The sequence below is a fragment of the Marmota marmota genome, unplaced genomic scaffold, assembly GCF_001458135.2.
Source record: "Marmota marmota marmota unplaced genomic scaffold, marMar, whole genome shotgun sequence".
Lineage (NCBI taxonomy): Eukaryota > Metazoa > Chordata > Mammalia > Rodentia > Sciuridae > Marmota > Marmota marmota.
The window spans coordinates 9,413,890-9,427,851 of record NW_026000171.1 but is presented as its reverse complement, the minus strand read 5'-3'; the positions used below and the strand labels follow the sequence as shown (position 1 = coordinate 9,427,851).

The 13,962-nt window shown below is 39.4% G+C and overlaps 1 protein-coding gene across 27 annotated transcripts in view; it reads left to right on the top strand.

Moving 5' to 3' along the window:
* Mical3 (microtubule associated monooxygenase, calponin and LIM domain containing 3) overlaps positions 1-13,962 on the top strand; it is a 264,490-nt gene that overhangs the window by 154,844 nt on the left and 95,684 nt on the right. For 24 of the 27 annotated variants that reach the window (XM_048787731.1, XM_048787747.1, XM_048787743.1 and 21 more), the window contains 10 exons: positions 290-547; positions 1,098-1,213; positions 2,170-2,296; positions 3,447-3,543; positions 6,484-6,631; positions 9,143-9,339; positions 10,964-11,076; positions 11,172-11,234; positions 11,686-11,859; positions 13,317-13,400. In XM_048787731.1, the coding sequence (XP_048643688.1) occupies positions 290-547; positions 1,098-1,213; positions 2,170-2,296; positions 3,447-3,543; positions 6,484-6,631; positions 9,143-9,339; positions 10,964-11,076; positions 11,172-11,234; positions 11,686-11,859; positions 13,317-13,400 (1,377 nt within the window). The remainder of the gene's footprint in view (positions 1-289; positions 548-1,097; positions 1,214-2,169; positions 2,297-3,446; positions 3,544-6,483; positions 6,632-9,142; positions 9,340-10,963; positions 11,077-11,171; positions 11,235-11,685; positions 11,860-13,316; positions 13,401-13,962) is intronic. The other 3 variants (XM_048787745.1, XM_048787752.1, XM_015500822.2) reach the window with 1 other exon arrangement.

Sequence of the window (13,962 nt, the reverse complement as noted above, 5' to 3'; positions counted from 1 at the left end):
TATTCAGAACAACTCTGTGAGGTAGGTAAGCCAGGACCAGAGGAGTAGCGACTTGCTCCAAGCAAATAGAAAAGCCAAGACTGTTTTTAGGCAGCAAAGCCTATTTACTCTTAGAAACACCCCTACCCAAAGACTTCTTTTTACTTTGTGTACAAGCTTGGTGGAATATTAAATCACTTTAAGGGGAAGGAAAAGCTGTGGAACTAGGTTATGTCTAACATTTTCTGTTCCAAGTCAAGCCATCCCTGCCTGGGTTTTTCCATCTTGTACCTCTTCTTTCTCTGGACAGGACTATGCTGACACAGAACTCTTGCTTTCCCGGGAGAACGTGGACCAGGAGGCATTGCTAAACTATGCCCGGGAGGCGGCTGACTTCTCCACGCAACAGCAGCTGCCCTCTCTAGATTTTGCCATCAATCATTATGGGCAGCCTGATGTGGCCATGTTTGACTTCACTTGTATGTATGCCTCTGAGAATGCAGCCTTGGTACGGGAACAGAATGGACACCAGTTATTAGTGGCTCTGGTTGGGGACAGCCTCCTAGAGGTGAGTACTAAGGGAAACAGCACTTTATAGTAAAGGCATTACTGAGGAACAGTAATAATGAGGAGCAAATCTGGGTATACTGGCTGTAGAGTGAGCATCAGCAGCATAGGCAAGACCTCTGCAGGAGTTATACCAACCAGGAAAAAAATAATGACATTAAGAATGGTTAGAAATTTTGCAACTTTTATAACTTGCCTCTCTACTAGTTTGTGAAATGGAGATGTCCAGAGTCTGAATAGTTGCCAAATACAACTGTTGGCAGCACACTTTCTTTTGTTCTTCAGTTTAGCTTAACTCTTTTAAAAATGATTTATTAGCTGGGTATGGTAGTATTAGCCTGTAATCTCAGCTACTTGGGAGGCTGAGGCAGGAGGATTACAAATTCGAGGCCAGCATTGGCAATTAAATGACAAAATAAAGTAAAAAGGACTAAGGTTGTAGTTCAATGGTAAAGCACTTGCCTAGCATGAGCTAGGCCCCAAGTTCAATCCCCAGTACTGAAGAGAAAAAAGATAACTTATTTTGACTCTGTCTTGTATCTCTTTCATAGCCTTTCTGGCCCATGGGAACAGGAATAGCCCGGGGCTTTCTAGCTGCTATGGACTCTGCCTGGATGGTACGAAGTTGGTCTCTAGGAACCAGCCCCTTGGAAGTCCTGGCGGAGAGGTAATAAGTCTCTTCCACGAAAAAACTGGGAAAAAGGAGTGGCTTATTCCTCAGGCTGAGTAAAAGTTCTTCCTCCTTCTTTCTCTCTTCCTTTATTCATTAAAGATATTTTTATATGTAAGAGAGGAAAGGTGAGGCTGGGGCTGTGGTTCAGCAGTAGTGCACTCACCTAGCGTGTGTGAGGCCCTGGGTTTGATCCTCAGCACCACATAAAAATAAATAAATAAAAACAAAGGTATTGTGTCTAACTACCAACTAAAAAAAAAAAAAATTTTTTTTTAAAAAAAAGAGGAAAGGCAAGATATTTCATAAAATTTTAGAAACCTAAAGATGACCTAATGGGACTGTTCTCTTGTCCCTTTCTAAATGAATTTATTATTAGAAAATAATATCTGAGTCTCTGTATACCCTCTGGTTCTTTTATGACCATTACGTGAACAAATACTTTAAAAGTGCAATTTAGATCATCCTGACCTTAAGCTAGAAAGGCTTAAACTGATGAAGTCATTGTCGTAGTCAGACCATGCTAACATAAGAAACGGAAAGGATTGAAAGGATAACGCCAAATTGTTTTTAAACATTTCTCAAACCTTAAGGCATTCTGGCTTAATGTGGTGACAGGTTCTCTTTTTACCTAATTTTTAAAATTAAAGTATATATTGGCACACTTAAAAACACAATAGTAAATTAGTTGCCTTTTAAATTAGACCAGACAATTATCACTCCCCATAGCATTGTCCTGTTCTTCTCTTTGGCTCTTAACTAATCCATTGTCCTTGAAATCACTGAGTGGTGGTGGTTCTGAGAAGCTAGGGTTGACATAGAGTCAAAGAAAACTTTCCAAGAATGAAGATATATTGTATACATCAGATAATTTGGTGGACTGTCAAAACAAATATTACAAAAAGAGGAAAATGTTTATTGTGCTTGTCACTCTATGTTGTGTGTTATTGCAGGGAAAGCATTTATAGGTTGCTGCCTCAAACCACCCCTGAGAATGTGAGCAAGAACTTCAGCCAGTATAGCATCGACCCTGTCACTAGGTATCCCAATATTAATGTCAACTTCCTCCGGCCAAGCCAGGTAAGAGCATTCTAGTCAGATATGTGCATCTGGGCCTATTGTCAGGACTGATCAGAACTCTAATAGATCAAAAAGTATATAATTATGTTTGGTTTTAATACCATATACACTTTCAGTAATCCCATATACCTATACATAAACATAATTTCAGTAATCCAAGTCGGTATCTCTCTGAATTGGTGGAAGTAGGTATTATTTTCCATCAACATGTTGAGCAACTAAGGCATGGAGTTGTTGAATACTTACAGAAGATAAAATGTGACCAAAATAGTGTACCTAGGACTTCATCCCATGCCTCTTAATTTAAATCACATACAGTCAGGGAAAGAGCGTTGATTGATTGATTCAGTATTCTGAAGATGTGACTTCCACTTGCCTGTTGGTCACTAATCACCTGTGACTCAGATGGGTCATTTTACTATGTCTGAGCCTCAGTTTTTCAGCTGAGAAGTGGAATTCCTACTCAAGGGATCATTGTAAGTGCAAATGAGATTGTTCTCTGGAAGGAACATTGGAAAATAAAAACATAAAAGTAGAAGATATTGTTATTATTGTAAACCGATTATTTTTTGGTTCTGTTGTGTTCTCAGAAACTCTGAACCTTCATTACTGTATTGAGAATGACATTTTACAAAGCATAACAATCCCTAAGAATAGAATTTTAGAAAGGAACCTATTTGATATATTTTCTGTGTTCCAGAGTAATTTTTTGTCTTCTGTATAAATGTGGTAAAATGTTTATAAATCCTGTTAATGAGCAGGCTTAATTGTCCAACAGAGACTCACCAGAGGGACCTCTGTGATTGAGTAGTTAACTTTCAGCACAATTTCTTACAGTTGCTATGTATTTGTTTCTATATAACCTAACCCATTCCATAAAAGATTTAAAGGTTATCACCTTAACTTCTGTCTGAACTTTACCATGGGGTTGAGGGTGTAACTCCCAGTGGTAGAGTGCATGCTAGCATACAAAAGGCTTGGGGTTTGACCTACAGCACTGCCACCACCAAAACAAAAAATACGTAAATAAACATACACACAAATAAATAAACTTAATCCACTTTCCCAGTCTTTCATCGTAGTCATTCTGTTTTTAGGTGGGAATTTGTTACATGGTGTTTGATTTTCCTTCTTTTCAATTTTCTGCCAGGTGCGCCATTTATATGATACTGGAGAAACGAAAGATATTCATTTGGAAATGGAGAACCTAGTGAATTCCCGAACTACCCCAAAGTTGACTCGCAATGGTGAGTTCTGGAAATGGTTTTTTGAAAGACAGGTAACCCTTTTCAGAGAAGTCTACTCAAAAGCCATCACATGAACATAATACCATATATGGCAGTGGTTTTCAGCCAGGAGTGGTTTTGCCCTCCAAGAAACATTTGGTTGTTCCTGAGGACATTCTTGGTTGTCATAACTTGGGGAGGTTGCTACTGTTTCTAGGTGGATATAATCCAGCAATGTTGCTAAACCTGCTATAATGTACAAGAAAGGTTCCCACAACAAAAAATTACCTTGGGCTAAGGTGTTATGAGTAGAGATAAATTAGATACAGATGCTGGAGAGGAAAAAGAGAGTGTGCATACTACACCCACTTTTAAGTTTTGTGGGGAAACTTATAGAACATGTGGTAGCATTTTAGCTGGGGCCTGTGGTGTTGCCATTATACATGTTAAAGGCAAAAGCCATTCCATATTTTGTGTGTATTGAGAGGTCCCTGAAGTTTTTATTTGACATTGAGTACACCTGGTCAGCTATAATTAAGATAGACTGGAGAAGGGAAATACATGACAGGCTAGGAGATTAGTTGGAAATACATTGCAATAATCAAACTACACGGGATGAACCCTAAATCTGATACTGAGCTGGAAATAGAGAAGGGAGAAAGTGGTAGATCACAGTTAGAAAAACTTGGACTTTGGGGCCAGGTGCAGCTGGGTTCAGATCAAGTCTTGCCATTTGCAAAATGTGTGGCCTTGAACACATTAGTTAACACATCCGAACTTCAGTTTCCTCATCTTTGAAAAGAGAATAATAATAGCTTCCTCCTATGTTGATCATGAAGATTATGTGACATATATAGAGCACTTATTACAATGCATAGCATGGAGTGGGTAATCAAAAACATTGCCCTTATTAATTATGTATGAGAGACTATTTTTTAATTTCTTGTTTCTTTTTTAGTTATATATAACAGTAGAGTGTATTTTGACATATCTTACAAACATGGAGTATAACTTCCCATTTTTGTGGTTGTACATGATTTGGGATTACACCGGTCATATATTCACATAAGAACATAGGAAAGTTATATCTGATTCATTCTACTGTCTTTCCCATTCCCATCCTCCTTCTCTATCCCCACTTCCCACCTCCCTTTCCTGCCCATTGTGAGTCAGCATCCACATATCAGAGAGTACATTTGGCCTTTGTTTTTCAGATTGGCTTATTTTACTTAACACAGTAGTCTCCAGTACCATCCATTTACCAGCAAATACCATAATTTCATTTTTCTTTATGGCTGAGTAATATTCCATTGTGTATATGTACCACATTTCCTTTATCCACTCATCAGTTGAAGGGCATCTACATTGGTTCCATAGCTTAGCTATTGTGAATTGAGTTTCTATAATCATTGATGTGGCTGTGTCACTGTAGTATGTTGATTTTAAGTGCTTTAGGTATAAACCTCAGAGTGGGATAATTGGGTTAAATAGTGGTTCCATTCCAAGTTTTCTGAGGAATCTCCATACTGCTTTCCAGAGTGGTTGCACCAATTTGCAGTCCCTACGTGAGAGACTATTAAGAAGCCAGAATCAGTGGACTTTGCCAGTTGATTGCCCTTAGGGGCAAAAGATGGGTACTGCATCAATCTCAACAAGGAAGTGGGAGGGTGAGAAGTTTTGAGTTCCGTTTTGGACATTTTGAATTTGATGTGCTTTGGAGATATCAAGATGAATATATGAATCAACAGGCAGATTAAAACATTTTCCTTTCTCCATTGGACTGTTGTATTCATCAGCTTTCTGTTGCTGTGACAAAATACCTGAGGTAAACCAACTTAAAGGAGGAAAGATATATTTTGCCTCATGGTTTCAGATTATAATCACTTGGCTTCGTTGTTTTCGGGACTGTGGTGAAACAGAACATCATGGCAGGGAGCCTGTGGTAGAACAAAGCCTTATGGTGGCCAAAAAGTTGCCCAGCACATATTGGATGTATGAATATCTAGACTTGGGAAGCATCTGAATAAAGTCAATATCTGAGCTAAAAGATAGCACTAGGGGTAGTTCTATGTGTAATCTCAGAATATATTTCCTGTGAAAGACTTAACCAGGACTTTTATGATAGCAGTTTTATCTTATGTTCACAAATCTCTAAATTACTTAGTGCCAAGCTAAATATTTCCAGCTGCCTTAGGGAAGGGAACAGACTTTCTTGGACACAAATAGGAATTCACAGATTCTCTCAAATGATCCATATCATAGCTCTTCCAAGGCATGATCATTCTGGTTTTAGAAACATGTCAATGAACTGGAAAACATCCAGGTGTATGTGTTTGCCTACTCAGTTTCTCAAGATGTGATCATTTATAATACAGGGTACCAAACTGGGTCTGGAGTATTGTTATAGTCTGGGGTCCTCAGCCTTTGTCAATGTAACCATACAGAGTGTCATCACTTCACAAATTGTTCAGTATTTTAGAAATTATAAGAGCAAGTCTTTAATTATTTTTACTTTAAGGTGCTGCTAGATAGAATAGAATCTCTCCAGTGTTGCTTTGGAGGAAAAGGTTTCCTCAGACCCAGCAACCCTCCAGGGAAATCCTAAGACTGCTCTGCAGGTGAGGGTGACAGCTCAGTAGTGGTACTCTTCCATCTAAGCCAGTTTTCAGGAGTTTCCCAGGGACACTGGGCTTCAGCACAAGTACCCAGTTGTGAAATTTTAGTCTCTTCACAGGCTGGATGTTGACTTTAGAATATGAGTATATTGGTACCTAAAATTCCAGGATCATGATACCAGTTATATAACATTGTCCTCACTGTTTTCTTTTGAAGTCTAGAAATGACTGTTTTTGTCCCTACCTTTAGTAATTTTTCGAACTGGATATGTGTACTGCAAAGCAGATCTTATATTAGTGTTGCTAGGTAACCACACTTCCAATAATAGTTGTTTTATTGTTTTAGAATCTGTAGCTCGTTCAAGCAAACTGCTAAGTTGGTGCCAAAGGCAGACAGATGGTTACGCAGGAGTAAATGTGACAGATCTCACCATGTCTTGGAAAAGTGGCCTGGCTCTATGTGCAATTATCCACAGATACCGTCCTGATCTGATGTAAGTCATGACTGTACTTTTTATTTTATATCCACCAAAGATCTCAGAGCACCCTGCTATCAAGTAGTCAAATTTTGTACTCTTTCCAAAATGAGGTACATCGTGGGATGCATTCTCCAGAAGACTATGATTTGATTTAGCTATATTTAAAACTTAATATGTCAAGCATTGTGTTGCTCAGTCCAGGAACAATTAGCTGAGTTGTGTGTTTTGTTTGTTAGTTTTAGTACTGGGGATTAAACAAAGGGGCACTTTACCGCTGAGCTACATCCTCACTACATCCCTAGTCCTTTTTATTCTTTTTTTACTAAGTTGTTGAGGCTGGCCTCAAACTTGCAATCCTGCCTCAGCCTCTCAAGTTGCTGGAATTAAAGATATAAACTACTGCACCTGGAAATTAGCTGGGTTTTTAAAAATCACAGCACTCAAAGTAAAAAATTGGCTTAACACCCACCTGGACCTGTTAACTTTACACAAGGGAAAACTCTGTTTATTGGCCCCAGGTTGAACTCTTCATTTTGGCCAGCCATCTCAGATGCTGTTGGTCACATGGGAAACCTGGCTAGAACACTGAACACTTGGCTAGCTCAAAACAAATATGTCACTGCCAGTGAAACCGAAAACAATGAATACTTACCAGTTTATGATGGTTCATTGACTACACTTTTTGCAAATATAATTCTGTCAGGGGCTGGGGTTGTGGCTCAGTGGTAGAGCACTTGCCTAGCATGTGCGAGGCCTGAGTTCGAACCTTAGCACCACATAAAAGTAGATAAATAAAATAAAGGTATTGTGTCCAACTATAACTAAAAAAATAAAAAAAATAAAAAATTCTGTCAAGCTCATGAAGTTCATGTCATCTTACCCAGTATACTAGTAACATCTCTTTTGTCGATTCTTCGTCCACCTATCTACAGAATCAGTGCACTAGGCTTACCCCAGGTCAGCTGTGGTGACTGGATTTCCCTCACAGGCATTCATAACCATAGAAGCCAAACAGAAAGATTCAGAAATAGAAGTAGAGTGCATTGAATTATTCTGGCTGCCTGTACCTTTTATCATTAGGTCCATTTAATGGCCTACTTCTTGTTTATTTTAAAATTGCTTAAGAAATCCTAAAGTACATAGTCCATATATATATGAGATAGTTATAAACTAAAGAGGCAGATCTAATAAAAACAGCTTTGCACAGTGTAGAATTTAAATGGAGAGGACTTGAGGATATGGCTCAGAAGAGCACTTGCCTAGCATGCATAAGGCCTTGGGTTCCATACCAGGCTGTAAAAAGAAAAGAGTAGAGGATTTCTAATATGCCTCAATTAATGTAAGTGACCCCCAATGTTCCTGCATTCAACTCATCCAGAAGTTGGTAGAAGGTAAATGAAAATAGTACTTATTCACTCCCACAAAAGAAAGGAGTGGGGAGGGAAAACAGCTTGAAAAAAAAAATTATGACAAAAGGCACAGAAGGGCTTCAGAAGATGAGGCAAGTGATAAGTTCTTTTCCAAATGGAGGGCAAGAAAGGGAAGGATAATGACAGGAAAAGTTGAGAGGACCTAGTGGATGGGTTACAGGGGTGAGTATGGGCCAGAGGAGACACATTCCTGTTAGATTACACCAAAGCGTGCCTGGAGAAGGCCCAGGGGAGTTACAGCAAACATAAAGCAGTGAGAGAAAAGGAAGTAGGGTGTTTTTTGTTTTTTGTTTAATGAAAAAATGCCACAGGTTCAGTAGGTTAGCACAAAGTAAGGGTTTCCAGGTAATCTGAAGTCACCTAAACAAGCATGTTGGGGCTTGGGATATAACTCATTTGGTAGAGTGTTTGCCTAGCATTCACAAGGTCCTGGGTTCAATTCCCAGCAAAACCCCTCCCCCCCAAAAAAATAATACTGTCAGATATCACTCTGAATAGCAAGAAGCTTCAAACCCAATAGGAAATATTTGTTAATCTAAATACTTGGGAAAACTCAGGAAATTTAGCAATGGGAAAATCTTATGTAGGTTTTGGAATTTCCCATCAGGAGAAAGCTGTGTAAGATTTACCAGAGCTGATTTTTAGGACATTAGCAGCTTGCCAGGGCCAAGGGCCATGGTGGTAGTAGCTTTGGCTATTAGGAGCAGTCTGATCCAGATAGGATTCATACTACTATTTGACATTCATTTATATGTGGGCACTTGGGTATAGATGAATCTATATTAAAGATAGTTCCTGTACTGAGTTTACATTTTGTGTCCCTGGAAAGATGAGAGGAGCCAACTTTTTCCCTCTTTTTCTCCTTTATTGGATAGATCTTTAATCATTTCTTCTTGAGGATGCTTTGCATTTCCTTAGTCAAAGGAAGGAGAATAAGAGGTGAGAAAAACAGGTCTGCTCTCAGATCCTAGTGATGCACTGCTCCCTGGATTTTAGTCAGAAAGACCAAGAAATGACTGTGATCCCGTGATATTGTATGTTCTGGTTTGAGGACAGTCAGCCCAACTTGATCTATATTCCTTGTCCTGTTTCTCAGAGATTTTGATTCTTTGGATGAACAAAATGTGGAGAAGAATAACCAGCTGGCCTTTGATATTGCTGAGAAAGAACTGGGCATCTCTCCCATCATGACAGGCAAAGACATGGCCTCTGTTGGGGAGCCTGACAAGCTGTCCATGGTGATGTACCTGACTCAGTTCTATGAGATGTTTAAGGACTCACTCTCCTCTACTGGTAAGGAGCTGGTGGGTGTGGTATGGAATTCTTAGTATCCTGTTGAGCTATTGTCCAGGCATTTCTGTCTTTCCTTCCAATTGTGCCCTTCATCAGTACCACTAAATACAATACCACCAAGCTCAGGCTTACTCTGTTTCTACTGCTCAATGTGGAGGCAAAGCAGATCTGTGTTTGCTGAGATCCTAATTCCAACTTGGGATAGAAGGCATTTCTTTCTACGCAATATAACTGAAATGTTGTCTCAGTTATCAGTAGAGCTCTCTGAAAATTGCTTCATTATTTTTCTCTTTTCTAGTCTTATGTTCTAAACCATTCATTATTTTACAAAGTTTTTTTACTTAATCTGTAAATATGAAAAAATCATTCCTGCTCAAACTTTTTTTGTTCCCCTCAACTCTCCTGCCTTCTCCTTCTCCTTTCCTCAGAACCAGCCCTTCTGAAGTGGTTCATGTTTGTGGCCTCTATTTACTACCTAAACTTTATAACACTTTGAAATCCATCTTATCTTTGTACTACTCTCTCAACACAGTTTTCTACAGTTAGGAAGAATCATCCTTCCATATTCTTTTCTCATTCTCATGTAGTTGCCTCTTCTGCATCATTCAACACTATAGAATAAATGTTCTCTTCCTTGAAATTCTCTCTTCTCAGCTTCTGTAACAGTGCCCTACTATTCTTTCTTCTGTAACTGTTCCCTCTCTAGTTTCTCTTTCTACCTTTTAGGGTTTCCCAAAAATCTCTTGTTGGCTCTTTGCCTGCTGCCTCTACTTATCATGGGGCTACAAAAAATATTCTTATTGTCATTTATTGCCCTGTGAAATAAATGTAGTATAATGTCTAACAGTGTTGACCGTGGTATCTGACCTGAATTTGTATCCCAGTATTTTCACTTGTTTGACCTAGGGCAAGTTATTAAATTTCCCTATGCCTCATGTAAGTAATATGTAAAATGGGATAATATACATAATTACATTATGATATGCTACAAAGAATGTTTGGCATATGGGACCACTTAATAAATTTTAGTGATTTCTTTTTATTAGTTTCAATTACTATTGCTACTAATAAAATTTTGGAATCCATAAAGTTTATGGTACCACTCCTGAGTGTCTTCTAGTCCATGACTCTTGTAGGCATCTAAGTCTCTTCCCGATTACATACGCTATTCTTAAAAGCGAAACATGCAACTCTAACAAAAATATTCCCATTTAGGGGGAGCCCCTTAGTATACTCAGCTAAGACCATGGCCTCTACATCTACCCAAACCAATGACCCTATTAGGCTCTGCTCTGCTCTCTCCCTTTCCCTCTCTCTGTCCTGAAATTTTTATTACCAAAGTAAGGCTTTAGCAATTAATGACCTTAAAAAAGCAGAAGGGCAGTTTTTTGTAATGGAAGTATATTGAGGAAAGAGTTTGTTTTGTTAATGTGGGTGGAAAAGAGAAGGGTTAATGTCCAGACTCAAACGTGCATTTCCTTTGTGGCATTTCTACAAAGAGTTGCCTTTAGAGCTTCCTGAGATTCCTTTCCATGAGCCCCTCGAAGAAGACAGAGTGGTTCTGGTCAGGACTTCATAGCACCCTCGAGGGCTGTCCTTGAACACTGCTGATTTCTCTTTACAGACACCTTGGACTTGAATGCTGAGGAAAAAGCAGTTCTGATAGCCAGCACCAAATCCCCTATCTCCTTCCTGAGCAAACTTGGGCAGACCATCTCTCGGAAGCGTTCTCCCAAGGTACCAACACGTGGGAGTCATTTTTCTAGTAACTGCAAGTTAATGACAAAGTGTAGTGAACAGAATGATGTGGCTTCCTTCTTTTCTTGTTGCAGGATAAAAAGGAAAAGGACTTGGATGGAGCTGGAAAGAGGAGAAAAACTAGTCAATCAGAGGAGGTGAGATTCATCTGGGGATTTGCTAGAACTATTACACTAAATTTTCCTTTTTGGTTTAAATTGTTAATTCCCAAATTGGTTTCACTAGATCCTTTATGAGAACTTCTGTGAGCAGCTTTTTCTGTGGATCTTTATTTAATTTTCTAGAGAACAACCAGGAAACATATATACACATGTGCACTTAGACCTTCCTATCTCTTTGGAGTCACACAGTTTGGCCAACTACAGAGGCTTTTGTGGGAAATGGTGATACCAGCACAAGTCCAAAAACTCTTATAATGCCCCATGTGCAAGGATCTTATTGACTATTTGGAGATTGGTACCTTAAAGAGAGCTGTTAAACTCAACCTAAAGCTACTGTGTGGATCCTGATTACACTTCTTTAAGGGAGGAGGAAGTAAGTGAAGGGTACCTATAATAGTCTGGTTCTCTGGTACTTGCCATTTGTCAGGAGGAAACTCCCAGGGGCTACAGAGGAGAAAGACCAACACTGGTGAGCACCCTGACAGACAGGAGGATGGATGTTGCTGTTGGAAACCAGAATAAAGTGAAGTACATGGCAACCCAGCTTTTGGCCAAATTTGAAGAAAATGCGCCTGCACAGACTACTGGCATAAGGAGACAGGTAAGCACATCTCCCACCCAGACTGACCAAGTCATACAGGAAGGAGGACCTTATCAGTGAGACGGACCGTGTCGCTCAAAACTAGTGTCTAATTTTCTCTTGTCTGACTGTGATAGAGATATGTATTTCCTAAGCTCATTTTAGGCATTCAGTGCTGCTTTATGTTCTGCATAAGTCTGAGGCATCTTTAACGAAGTCAAGTGGGATCTAAAAAATATATGATTATACATCTATCTATATACGGGTATAAATTCACACACACATATTTAAATTATAAAATAAGTATGTGCTTATTGATTAAAATGCTGAAAAGCATAGTAAAGATAACTGAGGTACCTATAATTTTGCTAATATACTCCTGCATTGCTTTCTGGTTTTCTCCCCTCCCCCATGCTTTCTTGTTTTCATAATGGTGGTCATTTTAACATGAATTTTTCTATTCTGCTATTTTCATTTAACTTTAGGCACATTCCCATGTGTTCCCAAATCTTTTTGGCATTTTCCAAAATGTGCTGAGTCATTCTAGTGTTGGTTGTTTTAGTTTTTCCCCATCTTTCATGATGAAATAGAGGTAACCATTCTTGCAATAAAGCTGTTTTTTTGTGTGTTGCAAAGTGTTTTTCTAGGATATTACTCAGAATGTGAACATTTGGATACTAAATTACACACCCCAGTTTATGCATGAGAGTACCCAGACAGTATTTGACCTGAGGTGTTCTTGTTAAGTCTTTTCACTGCCTTGCTTCACCAAGGCTTCTTACAAAAGTGGGCATTGGGATTTTGATATTTATACTGAAAATTCCTATAAAACTCCCTGATAACCTGAAAGGTTATCCAAAGGACAGGAGGCCAATTCTTTTTGTTCTCTTTGTCTCTTTATCTTCTCCATACTCTTATCAACCATTGTCCCCATGAACCAGGCAGGTGGCACTGATTTTCTTGGCATCTGACCACATCTCATCTTTAGTTATTAGTATTAGTATTTGTACTCCTATCTTTTCATGTTGTGGCTTGCAGGAAAGATAGTATTATTCACTGGGAAACATTAGAGGTTGCAACCCCAGATTCTCAGGCAGGCTAGAATGCCCTTTTTGGGAGGTAAATTGCTTCCAAGAAAAGGTTGCTTTCCTCATTAGTTTTCCAAATTAAAGTTAGTAGTTTAGACAGAGAGCTTTGGGTATAGGGAAAGAATAAGGAGAATCACAGCTTCTGTCTCTCTTATTTTTTTTTTTCCTTCTTTTTTGTACTTGCTTTTGGTTTGGGGGGCTCCTTCCTTTCCTTCCTTCCCTTCCTTCCTTCCTTCCGTAAATTCCACCTGCCTTCTCCACAGTTCATAGATCAATGTCTGTCTTCCATGGGTACTTTTTTTTTTTCGGTGTCTTTTCCTACCTTAATGTATTTTATTTTGTTTTGTCTCCATGTCTGTCCCCCACCCACACTTGGCCTGTGTGTCACAGCCGACACAAGAGCGTGGGGTCAGCCAGCCGACCTGCTGCCTGCCTGAGCAGGGTCTCCCTGCTCCCATCCCCCAGTGGAAACAGGTAAAGGAACTGCCCAGGGATTAGGATGGGGGCTGTTGCCATAGGTCTTTCCACTCTACTCCTGCTTCTGGGTCAGCCCGTGTTCATACCTGCCCTTGAGAAGCCTAGCTCACAAGGGCTAGAAGGCTCTGTGCTCATTTGAGCAGTAACGCTGAGAAAACATTGAACAGACAGTGCTGATTCAATTCCATGATTCAGTTAACTCCTTGGGATTTGAGAAATCAGTTTAAAAGGCAGACTGTTAATTTGATGCTGAAACTAGCTGAAGTGATTTGACAAGCTTTTTAGGTATGTCAGCCTTGGGGGCTTTAACTGTTGTAACATTTGTCCCGTGTTAACTTTTTGCTAGCTTCTCTACTCATGTCCATTGCTGGGAGAATCTTGACTTCATCAGACCTGAGAATAGCGGGTAGAGGTGGGGCACTGGAGAGAGCCTTTCACATGAAATGGGGAAATGACAACCATGACAGTAGTTTTGAAGTATAGTTTTGTTTCAAACTTTGTACAAAGAAAGGTGTCATGGGCATTTTTCTTGGGTTTTGTCCATACTTGAAATAACTCT